Source organism: Ambystoma mexicanum, chromosome 7p (genome assembly GCF_040938575.1).
Source record: "Ambystoma mexicanum isolate Mex_15411 chromosome 7p, UKY_AmexF1_1, whole genome shotgun sequence".
Lineage (NCBI taxonomy): Eukaryota > Metazoa > Chordata > Amphibia > Caudata > Ambystomatidae > Ambystoma > Ambystoma mexicanum.
The window spans coordinates 888,958,282-888,975,550 of NC_090939.1; the positions used below are offsets into that span (position 1 = coordinate 888,958,282).

General features: G+C 48.4%; 1 protein-coding gene across 3 annotated transcripts in view; it reads right to left on the reverse strand.

The window, feature by feature from the left end:
- TMCO3 (transmembrane and coiled-coil domains 3) overlaps window positions 1-17,269 on the reverse strand; it is a 1,285,122-nt gene that overhangs the window by 208,857 nt on the left and 1,058,996 nt on the right. For 2 of the 3 annotated variants that reach the window (XR_011283572.1, XM_069637136.1), the window contains one exon: window positions 9,759-9,908. The exons of the other annotated variant lie outside the window; for it this stretch is intronic. Coding sequence is in view for 1 of the 2 variants with exons in the window: in XM_069637136.1 (XP_069493237.1) it covers window positions 9,759-9,908 (150 nt within the window). In the remaining variant the exon portion in view is untranslated. The remainder of the gene's footprint in view (window positions 1-9,758; window positions 9,909-17,269) is intronic. 3 annotated transcript variants of the gene reach the window in all.

The window sequence follows — 17,269 nt, forward strand, 5'->3', positions numbered from 1 at the left end:
CGCCACCTTCTGGATGCCTGGGGCCTTCACCTTGGGGGGAGGGTCCGAGCCTCGCTCCACCCCCTCTGCCGGAATCTTCGATATCGACCGGGGCCTCTCCAGAAGCTTTGCCAGGTTCTCGGACTTCCTCTTACCCGAGCCAGAGCGTTGGCTCGTGGTTGATGGCGCTGGGGAGGATGCGCCCTGCCTGGCAGCCAAGGAGCCCGACCGTTCGGCGCTCCCGGTGCCCGCGGACTCACGGTGCTTAGCCTTTTGTTGGGCCCCCGTCGCTGGGGCACCCTCACAGGATTTAGAAGACCCCTCGGACTTCTTTTTCTTCTTCTCGCCTGACGGGCTCTTCCCTTCCAGCCAGTTGGCGAGACGGAGGTGTCGATCCTTCATGGTCCGCTCCGACATGTTCCCACAAAACGCACAGTCCTTCTCCTTGTGCGTCCTGTCCTCATGGAGACAGTAGAGGCATAACGAATGCTCGTCCTCCTTGAAAACATTCTGAAGCTGGCATCCAGGGCAGGTCCTGATCAGCTTCCCGGGCGTCGAGCTTCCTTTCTCCTGGGCCATGTCCGGGGTAGGCCTTGGAACTTCTGGAATCCTCCAAAAGCGTAACTCAGCGAAATCTTCACCCTTGAGGGGCGTAGAAAACTCTGAAACGGGTCCCCGTTGATTGGATGTATAAACGGTGGAGCTTGAGGCTCTATTTAACCGAAAAATGGGAAAAATCTCCTGAAAAGGTGCGAAAATGCAGCAAAAGCTCGAGAGCTACAGCACGAGGACTCCCAACACTTGAACGTGCGGTAAAAATCTGAGGATGGCTGCCGGAGGCGGGGCTTAGGGAGAGGGCAGTCATTGGCTGGGGGCAGTATGACCCAGATACCAGTGATTGGTTACTACTAAGAAAGAAACAAAACCGATACTGATTTTTTTCTATACAGAGGATTCCCGGCCTGACGACGGGGAATATTCATGAGCATGTGAATCCATGCCAGACCCCATGCTGGAGAACACACATATATGCATCTACGGACCTGAGAGGCAGACGCTAGACGAAACGGCACCTCCAGCATAGGAGTTCGGCTTCCTCACCCGGCTACAGATTCACTTTAAGGTAAGCAGGTTTTTCTTCCTTCCTTTTAAAAATGAGATTGAATGTCTCCATGAGTGTGCGGTTGGTCCTTGAACAAACAGTTTGAATAAACACAGACCGAATGCCCACGTGTTGACTTTGGGAACGAGAAGGAAATTTACAACAGTGTAATATATTCTGCTCCCTCTAACAGTTTCTGTGAGGATAGACACCTCGGTCGGGTGGGAGAAAATTTGAGACCGTTCTAAAACCACGAACGGACTACATACCTCTTGGCAACGAGATATCCCGTCATTCATAATCCGGGTCAGAAGACCGGCTCGTATTCAAGCACTACTTTACTAAGACCTCTGGGTAAGCTGATGGATTAAGATGATTACCCAAATGAATAGGCTACAATTTTACAATTGGTTCGGGAATGTTATTATAGAACATCTAAACTAATGCATCTGTTATTTGTTACATCCCATTTAGAACTGGAACGTGATAATTATCTAATGTCCGACACGAGTGAGCTGTACTGTTGCAACTCGGGCCGAATACAAGTAGTGCCCCATACGTAGAGTCGGTGCACATTCACCAATCTTGATATAGGGTCCCTCCTCCTTTTAAGCAGAGCCCTAATGATAACCGATTTGCTTCCTGTGCAGACAGGTGACCGTGTAATTCTGGTTCCTCAATAGTTACAACCTACACATTAATGGAAGGATGGACGGATGACCTCTATAGTCCTATGAGAAGCAGATGTTGTAAAACTGTGGTAAGTCAGCAAGAGTAATTTTTCTAATAGGTTTTGCTGAATAAGATCTCCTCAGCTTGGAGATTGGCTGTTGTACGATTCTATAAACCCCGTACTGGGGACTACAAGATGACCGGTCCGATTAAAGGTTGCCAATTCCTTGTGCCGATTTCTTCTTCCTCCTCTCTCTTTACCCCTTTCTCAAATCCCCAATCTGGGGACTGTTTTAGTGTAACCCCTCCTTATTCTTTTGAGTGATGGAAAATTAAGATACCCTACTGATGCCTTTACAATGATGGGATTCAGAGGACTTGAGCCCTATTTATCATATGAAACCGTGTGGACTCAGCTATTTGGAAGCTTTGTCGCACCTGGCACTGTATTTACCACGTGTCCAGGGTACCAGTAGATTTGTACCATACAAAATCATAAACAGGTAATTGATTTACTGTTTTTCTGTACTGCTTTCTTGTAGGGGGAGCTATCCTCTGGAGTCCTCCACTTACAATTCCTTGAATTGACAGATTGGACTCCCTTTCAGCCAAAATACTTGAACTTTGAAGACAATTATTAATTGTAAAAGAATCTGGTCATTGACACCATGCAATGATCCCAATGTTATTTCTGCCCCTGAAGAATTTCCATGAAATAATTTCCTAAAGAAAGAAACATGTTGGGCTTGTTTTTATTTTTCTATCTAATTCCTCTGTGTTTGTATGAATGAATAACAATTCATGTACGAGTGTGAATAGTACATATGATAAGTGGGAGAGTAAACAAATGAATTTGTTCATGTATTATCACATTGTATAAGCCACTTAATTATCTAGGCTCCCATTATTGGGACTAACTTGTGGAATCAAGTTGCATCATTCGTGTACATTTACATTCTTTGTTTATTTTCTTTTTTACAATACTCTCCTGATGAGCTCTGTGAGAGAATTATTATTCTTATGTATTGAATTTGTATAATGTATTTTGTATTGATTATTAATTAAAATATGCAATTGTTTCAGACCTTACAACTTTGTGATCCCTCATCCTTGATGAATTTAATGTTAGTTGAGGATTTGAGATGGTACCCCTGATTTTCCCAAGAAAGCGGTTCTCTTGAGTCACAAGCCTTGTTTGTCTTTACCAAGGGTTTCACCCTTAATGTGAGGATTTGCTTGTGATTCCAATTTGCCCCTCAACCTCCTGGTGCTTTCTGGCGGTCTAGTTGCCGCCAAGGAGCGATGCACTCTCTCGAACAGGAAAATGGAGGACAGAGGAGGGTGGTCTAGTATCTCTATGAGGAGTTTTTCGACAAATAGTTCCATATTTTCTATGTGAGCGGACTCAGCAACCCCCACAATGCGGATACTGTTCCTCCTGACCTCCCCTCCAAGTCTTCGCTCTTTTGCCTCCACCCGCCTCACCGACTGCTGCAGGGTCACAACCTCTCTCTGCAGGGATGTTGCTCTGCCCTCTGTATCCCCGATTCGCTGCCCTGCTTCCGTCATCCAGCTGCATAGTTTATCAATTTGTATGGCTCACCTCTCCACAGGTCAGCATGTGGATTTTTTATACAAGGGAGTCCTTACTGCTCTTCAGGCGCTTTAACGTCTGATTGAGTGTAGCCATATCAACTGCCTCGGGGGGCGCAGAATTGGGAGTGTGGGGGGGGGTGATCCTGTCTCGTGAATTGGTCCATTTTAGCTTGTTTCCGGTTGATTCCCATTGTCACAAGGAGCGTAGCCGTGACATAATAATATGGTCAGTGGTAGTGTGCTTCAACCTCGCGTCACAAGCAAGGGACCACAGCACTGTGCAGGAGTCGCTCGGGGGACGGCAAATGTAATTATGAAAGAAGTCCCTGGGCCCGCAGTGTCAAATCGAGGAGTGCGAGGATCCCTCTCCAAGACGCCGGTAGGGTCAAACCCAGCGGATTCCAGTGGGGACCCCCCCCCAACACGCTCCAAGAAGGCCTCCCCCCTAGCAGATGTCTGGTGCCTCGGTTCCAGCAGCTCCTAAAGGAGTGGTTTCTGTGCCAGCTTGGGGTACTAGGTCTCCCAAGAGTCCCATGATGGGTTTCCCTCCGGTGGTCTAGGGATTGCAATGGGAAGACAAGGAGGGACTGACAATGTGCACTATAAGGAGAATGTGGGCCCATAGAGCAGGGGGGGCGAACGATGCCGGGTGCCTTCCCCCCTGAACCCCAAGGTGTTCACAGCTCGGGTCCCACCCAGCAGCCAGTAGCCTCCAGTAGCGCAGCTGGGGGTCTCCTGCCATGCCCTGCTATTGCCCACCAGGCAGTCGATCAGGACGCACTCCCCCTCACGGAGGGAAACCAAGTCCAGTGTCCCGAAGGGGAGGGGCAAGGCCCAGCCCCACACAGCAGCCAGCGAGGTAGCAGGTATATAGGAGGATGAGGCGGGGCGGGGGTTTGCAGGTGGAGTCAAGACTCGCCAGAGGAAATCCAATATTGATGGTCCCAGCAGTTGGCCTCCAAAGTCAGGATGCTGCAGCTCCCCTGTGTACAGGTCACAGCGCCTGACCGTAGGTGGTGTAAAGGGTCATCCTTCCCAGTAATCCTCTGGCTCTCAGGTGGCCCTGCCACGAGCGGGAGAGGAGTAGCAGTAGATCGAAGTGCCGACAAAGGACGGCGTCAGAGAAGATTCCCTGCAGGGTGCAGCTGCGGAGCGGGTTGATCCAAGTCGAACACTCCTCCGGCGCCAGACAACCCTGCCACATGCAGGGGAGGAGGAGCAATGTATGAAGGGGCAGGCTCAATCCCACAGGATGTGGCCCCACACGGGGCGAGCAGGCCATCGCAGCCCACTCCAGCAGGGTAGGAACCCCGACACAGGGGGCAAATGGATGCCAGACTCCGGCCGCAGGGGCTCCGACACGGGTGACGGTCACTGTGAGCCTCAGCGAGTATTACAAAATGTGCATTGCCGGTTCACCAAGCACGTGCTGGCATCAGCTTTGTACGTCGGGCCGTGAGAAGGATATTAAAGGATATTGGTGTTGCTGAGAGCTAGCTCTCTGAGGCAGCAGCCATCTTCTAAGCTGTGCAACAGCGCCCGCTATCCGCCTTTCTTAATTGGATCTCCTGGAAGGTCACTATATCCGATTTCCCCTGCCCCAAATAATCCTCCACTGTACGTCTTAACTGGGGAATTCAGACCCCTAATATTCAGTGTCAACAAGTGGAACTGGTGTTTACCCCCATAACCATTTTGGCATATTCTGTCCCGTGATTGCTGCTGTCTCTCTCCTTCCTGCATCCAACCCATAGCCCTCTCCTGGCCCCCCCCCCCCAACTCCCTCCACACCCCCTTCCACCCTCCCCAACCGTTCCGGTCAGACTCAGCCCCCTCCCATGCGACCAGCCATGGGAACAGAGTCTCGTTTGGCACCCGGAGATAACCAGTGTGGGTCTACTAGGACCCATTCCCTCCCCTAATTTCAAGGACCAACCAGGGTGTCCTCCCACATTTCCCTGTGTCCGCACCCTCTGTCCACCCTCCCTTGGGTGGTACATTCCACATTGATGGGATCTTACATTCCTCACCTTCTACGTCTGTATGAGGCCCACACAAGATTCGGCCAGCCTACTCGTCCCCACAGGAAGGAGTCCCCAAATCAATTTTGCCTGGGCCACTCAGGGCCCTCTTTCCGTGCGATGCCTCTGGAACTTTCCTCCATTCCCACTTCTTCATTTTGACTATCTCTTGTTGTGATCTTGGTTCCTGTTTCTGTTGTTCTCAAGGTTCAACATCTAAAGTTCCTCCTCACATGTAGCATTACAGTGATGACAACCTTCCCAGGAAAACAGTAGTCCAAACAGAAATGTCTAACTGTATCTTACTTGCGCCCGGATCAGTGCTTTAACGACTGGGCCCATCTGTCTCCTCTTCACAAGGGTGGATTGTGCTAGGTCTTGGTAAAGCTGTATTTCTGTGCCATTGACTTTGATGGGACTTGCCTTTCCGGATGCGAATAGAATGTTCTCTTTCTGTCCGTATTGCTGAAACACCACCATCACATTTCTTGTCCTGCCATCCGGCTCCCCCCTTTTAGGTGCCACTCTGTGAATCGTGTCCAGGGGAACCTCCCCACCTGGTTCTAATTCCAGCAAGTCAACGAAGACCGGTTGCATCGTATCACACAATTCTATGTCCTCAACGGCTTCAGGTAGCCCTTTAACCCTAATGTTAACTAGCCTTGAGCGGTTTTCAAGGTCTTCAGTTTGATTCTCCAGGGTATGTGCAACCCTAGAGAGCGGTTCTACCATAATGTTTATCTTGCGTGTATCTTCCACTAGCTCCTTTATAGCATTTTCAGTCACATCAGTTTGTTCCCCTAATTCCGTAATATCCCCCTCATCGCTTGCAAAGACTGGGCCAGCTCCGCTCTGATTAGGCTCTGTTGTGTATGCAGAGTTTCATTGAGCGTATTCAAGTCCTTGAAGTAATTCTTTAGTTACTGCCTGGCCCTCCATCAGGAGAGGTAAGGGCCCCAGCCTTTTCTTGCATCTGAAGGAGGGTCTGCTCATCCTCTGGCCTGTCTCCCCTTCCTTTCACCTCAGCTTCTGCAGCATACCTTCTTGTTGCTTCTTCAGCACTTTGGGAGTTGGGACCCCTTCTTTAGGTTCTCTGGATTTTTGCCTCAACATCTGTGTACAGTGGCTAGGGGAAGCTTAAGGCAATTTTCGGAGCAAGAACAGTTCTGCTGCCTAATACCTTTTCTAGCTTATAGTCAGCCTTAAATCGTGGGCCGTCACCCCCGTCTCACAGTCCAGGCCCGCCAGTGACACACCTGCTGAGATATATACACTGTCTCTGCTTTAGATGAGAACGCTGGGCACCACACTACCCACTTACTCCTCTTTCATCTAGCCTTAGGCGTGAGGCGGCCAGTAGTAGTCTGGCTCACTCTCTATCCTGTGGCTAATTCATGGCAGTGCATCCACTAACTGTTGGGGTTTCGAGGGTAGGTGGGGACAAATCGCCAGTCAGTCTCTCCTGTTATCTTCTCCCCAAACCCTCATTGTCAAGATATTCAGAGTTAATGTTACTGACCTCTGGGGGGGGGGTCCTCCGCCCTGTGCAATTGCCTCTGGGGGCACAGCAGTGATTAAGCTTTTTTGATGATGTGAACTGTGCCCAGCCAAGCCTCTCCCGACTCCACTTCCTCTGTATGCCACACCGCCTTTAGTCCATCGCATCTCTGCTGCCAGGAGCCTAAATGTCCCAATCCAAGCCTTGTGCCGGCCTGGATGCAGAATGATCAATTTGGGGGCTGCGGCACAGTACCAGTAATAATCTCTCCCTCCCTCCAAAACAAGGAGGGGGGGAGGGATCAGGTGTTATCACTGTCCTTTCCGCTCCAGCCAAGTACTCCGTTGATTGCGCACGGACACCAACTCAGAAAATGGGTGGGGTCCCGTCCGCTGCTTCAGTGCTCCGGACCCGATCCAGTGAGGTTCCCTGTAGTTCTAGGAGTGCACATCCTGCTGTCCAGACTTCCTCCCATACTTTCACTACCCGAGGGGGGGGGGCTGCTTACCGGAATCTGCTTTATTTGGCGTCACTGGGCAGGATCACTCTCCTCACGGTGTTCGCGTCCCGGCAGCCATTTTGGTATCTTCAAAGGCAATTTTCACTGAAAATATTCTAAGAACTATTTGGAAGAATGAGAGCAGTGCTCCAGTTAAGATTTTGAGGTGGGAGTATTTTACTCTCTATTTTTAAACTTTGAGAGTAAATGTGATTTTAAGAGAGTAAAAATTACTTTTCTCCTTTGCAAGAGAGTAAAATGTATGCGACATCCAGCCGACGGGGGAAAAAACTGTATGGAAATCATTACTATGCGGCAGCATTCTGGATTGTGACAGAATACACCTTTCATTATTTCTGGCCATTTGAGCTCTCCTGAATATATTTAAATGTTGAAATCACAAAAACCTAGCCAATTACATAGTAAAGCATACATGAATTGGTATTGTGTATTTGGAGATTCGATAGCAGAATTGTCTTTTGATGTTTAATGAAAGTCCTAATTTCCTGGAGCTATTACTACCTAATGGTATGCCAATGTTATGAAACAACAGTGCAGAGAGGCAAGGACTCCATGCTAAATTCTATATCTAATTTAGTGGTCAAATGGTTATTTATATAACTCTTTTGGCAAAGCGCTGTACATAGAACATATTTATCCCAATTACCACTAAACCAAAGTCAGTACTCCTTTATCGACCTCGAAAGGATGAAAGGCTGAGTTGGACTAGCAGGATTCGAACCCGCAACCCACAGATCACAAAGAGATTGCAGCAATGCGTGCTCAACCTGCTGAGCTATCTTATTGGCTAACATCCTTCAGGGGTGGTTAATTGAGTATCTACTAAGGTATAATGATCACAGTACCTAGATGTATGACAAACCATTTATGAAGCGCTACATAAAGTTAAATACCCATCTGGATTATCACACGGACAGTTTTTGCTGAGTTTCTATTCAATTACCAACGCAACTTTCATTTGTTTGTTTTTGAACAGCGCTTGCACTTTCTTGAGTCACGTTTTGGATGTTTTATTTGTAGTCTTGAAGATTTGAGAGGCTAAAACACCTGTGATCAGTGTAATGACAATTAGTCCCCCTTGAGCAAAGACTCTGCTGCCACTGACCATTTATAGTAATGTACCCCATTGACTGCAGGTTGAATGGATGTAAACTAGACTGTGCATAGTCATCATTTTACACACTGTTTTTATAATTGGACTGTAAATTAAATTAAAGTGTAAAAATGATCTGCTCTGCATGATTATGCACACAGCACCGGAACTCTGAAAAATACAATTGTGCAATACTGGTTTGCTTTCACTGGAAAAAAAAGCATAACTTGTAAAAAAAAAAAAAAAAGAAATGTCAATTGCAACTTAGTTTTCCATCGTATTAATTATACAATCCTAAAATTCTAGGAAAACATGCATAGTGCTTCTGAAACTGAATGGAAAGAAACCATTCCTTCTATCAGTGTGCAGTTTATTTTTTTAAAAGGCTTCAGAGAAATGCATTCTGTTTCAGAGGTGGTTTACAATTATATCCATGTAGATAAAAATCGCAAGAAGCCTTCTGGTTTCTGTCAAGTAACCTGACCTTTGCTCTGCCCTCTGCTCTAAACCTGTGTGTAAATGTACCCAGGAAAATAATAAAGCTTGTGTATTTACAAGATTTTCATGCGTAAAAAGGCCTTATCTGGAGCCCTGAATGAGAGGATTAGCTTTATTCCTTGGGACACTCATTTTAAATATGATCTAATTTCTATTAAAATTGATGTAGATAAATGTTTCTCTGGTGTCGAATGCAATAATTTAATACAGAGATATTGACCAACTATCGCAGACGTTCCAGGATTAGAGAAAGACCAGACAAGTTATCAAAATGTACAACCAGTGTCATAACTTAATTATTCATTTTGGACCCCAATCATATTTGATCTGGTCTGTTTTTGAAAGATTGTTTTTTATACTGCTAGGCTGCATCTTAACATGCTGAACTTTAATGCTCAAATTTCTCTTTGATGCCAAAAAGGTGGAATTGATTTGGCATGTCCTTTTTTTACTGTTACCCCCAAAACTATGATTCACTTCCCATTTCTTTTTTGATCATATAATATTGAAAGCAGATTTTTTGCACCCAATTTATGTACTTTTAACATTTGAGATCATGTCAGACACATTTAATGTATTTGTTGAGTGCAAATTATTTTTGCAACATGTTTACATTTGACTAGGATAGCTCTATCTGAAAGATCACATTTAATTAAATCAATTTTATTTAAATGCATTGAATGTATCTGTAGACAAATAATTGTCATTCTCAACTGTAATTGAATTGTTGCACACATATATTTGAAGTGAACGATAAGTAAGCAAACTACGTATTTTACCTCTCTCGAGATGATTCCTAATCTGCGAGCTCTGCTTCCCAGGACGAAAGAAAACTCACTGACTTGGGCCAGGCCAGCCGAAACAATCCACTTGATGTACTGGCTGTTTTTTGGCAGAATAAGTGTAAGAACAATAACTGCCAAAAAAAACTGAAGAAGGAAATGCATAATTAGCGAACACAATTTATTTAAATTGTGATAAACAATAAGGATTTAAGGTGTTTTAAAAGTGAATAAAAAAATAAAAAACACAAAAGCCACCTCTAACAACAAGTCAACTTCCTGCTTAAACATTTAAAAAGAACATTTTAATCCAATCCCATATAGTGCGAGGGGGGGTGGTATGTGTCTGTGTGTCAGTGTGTTTGTGTGTGTCAAACAAGCTATTATAAAACTCCTTGAAGAAGATGCTGGTGTTAAGGCACTCCTTTATGACACCAATTACAACTAATGCCGTTCCTCAATTTGTGGCCAAGGAGGCTTCGGGGGAAGGTCAGAGACCCTTCCTTTCCAAGTGGAAAGAACAAACACAAGGAAGACCTGCGCTTGACATGCACACACAGTAGGCCTGCACATCCTCTGGTGCAGTCTTTACTTCCCATATAAAGTATAGGGATGTTGCCCTATGTATAGTGCTCATGGTCAGCCAGGGAGTAACAGGAGAGAAGCTGCTTTATCCCAAAAGGGGTATACCTCCTTAGCCGTGAAATTTAATACCATTGATACTAGCGTAGCAACAGGCACACAACTAAACAGAACAAGTGTACTGTACATTTTGTAGGTTTTATTTGTATTTATTAGATTGGAAGATATTTCTACCAGGCATGTCATTCATAGGATAGTAAAGATAGAGTCAATAACTAAACAGGGTGCAATTATTATACAGTAGCGAGCAAGCCAGTTGTTAAAGGGGAAAAGCAAAGCAAGTGTGACAAAGACTCTGGGGACAAAGTGTGCTATCCAAGGGGAATGGTGTCTGGAAAAGGGGCTCTTTAGCCCCTCAATGCCAGGCATGGTAGAGTCAGATGACACCCTTGGCGTGTGTACCAGTATCCCTAGGGGCCTCTAGCCTAATGCCATTGAGACTCTTGAAGACCCCTGCTAAGAGAAGATCTCCCTGGGAAAGAGTCTACCCACTGAGGTAGTGAAGAAAAAATTAACTATAAGGGAGGCATGGATTCACAAGTATGACAATGACACAATAGCTACAAGTTTCAAAAACGTTATTCAATTCTTGGTGTTTGGAAAAACTCCTACTTTGCCCTATATCTATGATGGGAGTAGTCTCTAACATCAAAATAAATAAAACACAGTCCTAGTCCGTCTATACCAAATCAAAATGGCCTATACTAACAAAACCTTATGTGGAGTAAGTCGGTCCCCGTAAACAGGATGACACAAACTGACTCAGTTTATCAGAAAAAGACAGTTCAACACGTAGTTCGAGGCCCGCTTGGCCTTCCACCTTAAAGTCACTTATTCCAGTTTTCCAAAAGTTCTTTCACAGTTCAACCAAAGTTCACCTAGGTCTCCCTCCGTCAGGCTCGGACATTGCAATCACAGCACTTGCAGGGGTTCCCTTCTCCAAGCTTTATTCACATTCGTTATGGGTTCCCTTCTCCTAACTACTATCACACTCCAGGTCTCCCTAAGTTGGGTGCGGACCTTTCACTGAGGTCGAAGACTTTTCAAATGTGCAAAACTTTTTCCATAGACCTCCGCAGGCTCACTGGCTTCACAGTTATCAGAATCTTAAGTTAATTACTGATTTACTTTCTTTCACGTCTCATCAGCATGCACGCAACCTTCAATTGTAAGATAACACTGTTGCGGCTTCAATCTTTCCTTGACACAAGCCGGCCTTTTATGTCTCACTAACTCACCGGTTGTGTGCATTCCTTTCTTTTCTCTGCGGCTTTGATTCACAAGTCAAGGTTGATAACATAATCTTGGCCCCGCCTCCCTAACTCTGTCATTCAACCGGGAGGGTTGCTGGCGTCCTTGAAACTCAACGCAGGCTTCTTCGAATCTGGGATTTGGCTTTCTCTGTTTATTTCACGGTTTCCCCCAGGAAACAACCTCCTGCAGGGATCTTCAGGGTCTCTCTATCCCTCGATCGGTCGTCCTGCTCCAGTGGGTTTGCCTTCACCCTGGAGGATCTGCTCCTTCTCATAATGTGTCTCTATGTTCTTCCTTTAATCCATGTATGGAGAACTAATGGGTATCAGATGTATGTGATCAAGGTCAAGTAACTGACCTGACAAATGGGACATGTCCAATGAGATATGTAAGGGTTAGCCTCTTTACTCTCAGTCGTCGTCTTCCACGGCCCAGTGTTTGTGTAGAAACAGGAGTTGGGACGTTGGAGAATCCTATATAATTGAATGGGGTATGGGTGCAGGAAAGGGGGGCGGATATTGTGTCTCACCATCGGTGGCCTCACCCCCACTACCTTAAGAACCCTCACACACTGGTCCACCCCCAGTGTCTGGATCCAAAGGCGATGGCCGTGCCTTGGGGAGGGGGGAGAGGAGAGAGGGAAGAGAGAGAGAAAGAGAAAGAGAGAGAGAAAGAGAGAGAGAGAAAGAGAAATGGAGAAAGAGAGAAAGAGAAAGAGAAAGAGAGAGAGAGAAAGAGAGAGAGAGAGAGAAAGAGTGAGAAAGAGAGAGAGAAAGAGAGAGAATGAGAGAGAGATCGATCCCCCGGGGCTAGCAAGTGAGACATCCTTTGGTTTCTCACAGTACTCCTAGTCCTTAGTCCCCATTCCTCCATCCTTGTGGGCATCCCCCAATATGGGGGACGGTACCGTAACCTTTGGCAGCGAAGAATTGAGCTTCCCCTTTAAATTTAGTCCAGCACGCAGGTGCACAGCCCTGGGCATGGGAACACCCCCACCTCAGTCCCCTTTTAACGCAGCTGATGCTTTAATACCTGGCTATAATCAACAGTTAAGCCCCTGGCATAAAAGCGGGGGAAGGTGGGTGGGACGTATGGCGAAAAGGGGACTAAGGACTAGGAGTATTCTAGTCACTACAGTGAGTAACTTAAATTACTCGTACGTCCCGTCCCCTTTCCTCCATCATTGTGGGTGATTCCACCGAACAAGATCATAGAGTGGAGCTATGATAACCTGCCTCATATCTAGGATGAAGCAAAAAGGTTCTTCAGAACCGCCTGAACGAAATCCGTATGTCACCTGGAACTGGTCTCCAGGGAATAGTGATTACAGAACACTGATGGAGTGGCCCAAGAAGCATGCCCCTGGCCGTGGCCTTAGCACTGACCGCATGGGCATGAATCCCCTCAGGAACGGGTTTGTCCATTACTGTCTACACCTCCCAAATGGCATGGACCATCGACTGGGTGATAGAAGCTTTGGACACCTCGGTGCCAGGAGATGTGCCCCCAAACTTGACAAACAATCCCTCAGACTTCCTGAAGGATTTTGACAGAGAGAGGTAGAACTTGATGACCCCTCTTGAGGTCCAAGGAATGAAAAGCTCCTTCGGCTTCCGACTGTGGCTTTGGGAAGAACACTGGGAGACAGATTTCCTGATTCAAATGGAATGGAGTGACTGCATTGGGCAAGAAAATCAGGATGCGTGTGCAAGATGACCTTGTCACTGTGAAACGCGGTGAAGGGTTCACATGAAGGTAGAGCCTGCAGCTTGTTGATACTGCGTGCCGACGTGAGTGCCATCAGCAACACTGTCTTTAATATTAGCAGTCTGACGTCCACCAAGGCAATCGGCTCAAATGGCATTCGCCGCAAGGCTGCCAGAACCACGCTGAGGTCCCAGACCGGATGAGGCCTGTGCACCAGAGGAAAAAGCCTGGACGAACCCTTGAGGTGGGCTTTAACCACCTGGTTGGCCACTGAGAAAATGTGCTGCAAGATATTGTTGTAGGCTACAATGGCCGTCAGATAGGTGAAGCAGGTGTCTACCTGAAAGCCAGACCGAGCCAGATGTGCGGAAAAGGCCAGCATGTCGTCCAAGAAACCGGTCAGGCGGTCAAGTCCTTTGCTGCCAGTCCAGTGGCAGAATCTTGTCTGCTTGCTCTGGTACTGGGCCCGCGTAGAGGTCCTCCTTGCCTCCTGAATGATGCCCCAGTTGTCCTCAGAGAATTGAGCATGGTGGAGTTTCAGCTGGTCAGGTACCAGGCCGATAGGGTCAACCTGGCCAGGTCCGGGTGCTTTACTGCCCCGCCCCGCTGCATCAGGAAGAACCTGCTGGGGATCGAAGGTAGACCGGTCAAGTCCCTGGGAGCACAACTGCTGTAGATTCAAGAACCAGGCCCTCGATGGCCAGTGCAGAGCGATCAGGATGATGCTGCAGCCCAGTCCGGAACTTGCGGTGGGTCTGCTGGAGGAACGGTGGAGGAAGAAACGCATAGCACCTGCGGCAGAGCCAGTAGAGCTGGAACGTGTCCCAGAGAATCCTTGCCCCTGCCCACCCAAGAGGCTAAATGGGGGCACTTGGAATTCAGAGGAGATTCACACAAGCCCAGATCCGGAAACCCCCCACCCCATCTCTGGAACAAGGGCAACAATTAGTTGATGTTTAACTCCCACTCGTAGGTGTTGAACCCCAAGCGGGTGAGCTAGTCTGCTTCCAAGTTGCTGTCCCTCAGGAGGTGGCCCCCTGAAAGCCAAATCCCTTCCGTGAAGGCCCTTTCCAAGAACGCCACCGTCTCCATGCACAAAAGGGGGAGGGGGGCTGGCGGAGAACGGATGCCACCCTTTTTCAGGTAAAACATTGTCATGGAGTGGTCGGTTCTGACCAGAAACGCAGTGTCCCTGAAGAGAGGCAGAAAGGCCTTGAGCGCCAGGCCCACCGCTCTGAGTTCGAGCAGATTGATATGCAGGAATGCCTCTGCCCTGGGGGATGCTTCATGAATGGACTAGCTCTACAAAGTAGCCCACCAGCCAGACAGTGAGGAATCTGTCCTCACCACCATAGTGGGTTCCGGTCAGGTAAAGGGAGCCCCCACTGCCACATTGCAGTCCATCAGCCACCAGCGAATATCCGCGAGTAGGAGCGGGGGTTTGGAATCCTGTCCAACTGCAACCCTATTTTCTGGTCTCAATTGGCCGCCAGGTGGAACTGAAGAAGCCTCATGTTGAGGCGGGTGTGCTGGACCGTGCCATGTAAGATGCCATCAGTCCCAGAAGGTGCTGGAACCACCATGCTGTGGTGGTTGAGTTGGCCAGAAAGTGCCCTATCGCCTTGCAGAGGGAGAGGAGCCTCTCGGGCGTGCGAAAACCCGCTGCACTGCCATGTCCCAGCGCACACGAAGTAACACCAGATGCTGGGCGGAGTCAGCTGGTGAAGACTGTGTGCCAGCTGTTGGCAGCAGTGCACTGCCCCCATGGGCAAACTGGCCCAGACCAGCTAGTCATCCAGATAAGGGTATAGGTGATGGCCCTGCAGGCAGAGGAGACCAGCCACCGCATTCATCAGCTTCATGAACACACAAGGCGCTGAGTTGAGGCTGAAAGGCAGCACCTTGTACTGGAAGTGGTATGACAATTGTGAACCGCAGAAATTTCTGATGTGGCTGATAGATAGGGACATGAAGGTCTGCATCCTTGAGGTCTAGGGAACACATCCAGTACCCTGCGTACAGAGACTCTTCTATGTGTGCAGGAGTAATCATTTTGTAACGTTCAAGTGCTAAAGACAGGTTAAGAAATGAAAAGTCCAGGTCTACCCTCAGGCCAGCCTGGTTGTTCTTGGGTACTGCAAACATCCTGGAGTAGAAGCCGGAGCCCCTGTCTGACTGAGGAACCAGTTTCACTGCCTGCATCTCCAAAAGAGAAAGGCTCTCCCGTAAAAGGGCCGGAGACTTTATCGACCTAGAGGAGGAGAGGATGGTAGAGGAAAAGGAAGAGGAAGACTGAAGCCCATGGAGACTATAGAAAGTATCCCTGGACTCTCGAAATAACACTCCGAGCTGTCCTGGAAGAGAGCCAGCCAGCTCCCTACAGGCGAGCTGTGTTCCCCAGCCGTGACATCACTGCTTCTTGGTGTCTGAGGTGGGAGCGGAGGAGGGGTGTGGAAAAAACTCTTCGAAGTCTTCTGCTGCTTCCTCCTGTGGTCACTGGGCGACCTGTCAGGCCTCTGTGTACCGCGGCCCCAAAACCCCTTGAAGCCATTGAAAGCGCAAGGTTTGAAGTCGGACCTGCCCTTAGACTGAGGGAAGGTTTTCTGACCTGGCTTAGTCAGGATGGCCAAGGACTTGGTGGTTTGTTTGGAGGTTTTTTTCTTTGTCAACTCGTCATCGGTCGACGAATGAAAAAGGTCAGAGCCCTCGAAGGGTAGATCCAGGATTCGCTCTTGCACATATGATGAAAACCTAGTGGCATGCATCCTCGCCGTCCATCTCATCTCGACGCTCAGGTACAGCCCTCTGCTGGCTGTGTCGATGTGCAAGACCGAAGACTCCATGAGGTCCTGTGCAATCGCCCGGGCACCCGCCAAGCCGGCATTGAAGGCAGCCTGCCTCTCCAGGGGGAGATTGGGCAGATACTCCCTCGAGCTCCCGCCACAGCTTCTGGTTTGCCGCGGCTAGTAGGGCGTCGGCATTCGCTTGCCGCAAGTGCAGCCCTGAGATGACATAGCACTATTTGACAAATGACTCAAGGACCATGTCCTTCTTGGACAGCCAACTGGAGGAGGTTCCCACGGAGGAAGAAGATGAAGACAATTGTATAGAATACAGGGAGGCTGCAGCTAACACTGAAGAGTGAGGCTGGGGTGGGATGCCAGGAGGACTGGCTCCCCTTCAAACAGCCTGAATCTGCTATTTCTTGTTCATCTGGGTGTTGGGTCTGGGCTTCTCCCAGACCTTTCTCACCACATACAGGAAATACTTCTGGAGTGGAATACCTGAATGATTTGTGGTGCGCTAGCCCAAAACCTCTGCTAGCACACCCAACTCCTGGGGGGCCTGCTCTGGCTGGGAGTTCTTCAGCTGAGGGTTCATCATCATGGTTATTGTTCCACCCTCTTTTTTTCAGATGGAGGGGAGTCCAGGCCCTGGGACACAGCGTAGCCCCCCCACCCGCTCTGATCCAGACCTAGAGACAGGTCCAACCGCCGCTGAGGGAGAGGCGCTGGTGGTACAGGAGGCGGAGGAGGAGTCTGGATAACCAGTAAGGCCTTTACCGGAGGAGGTGCAGGCGCAGGCACCGCCGGCGGAAAAGGCAGAGTGCGCATAGGTGGAGGCCTAGGAGGCACAACCTGTGGTATCACCTCCTTGACTATATCCTTAAGGAGCCCAGTTATCTGCGGGGAACGCATGAGGAGAAGGAAGTGCTCGAAGAAACAGTCCTCGCAAGACTCTGGATCTCAAGGGGGGGGGGGGTTAGTCCTTAGCAGCGCTAGGCCTCCATTACTGATCAAAACACTGAGGTGCGTGAAGCGTGTAGCCATAAGGCTGTGATGTGTATATTTATCCCCGAGGAGACCAGCCGCCTGTACCATAAAGTCCGCCAATGCTTCCAGCAG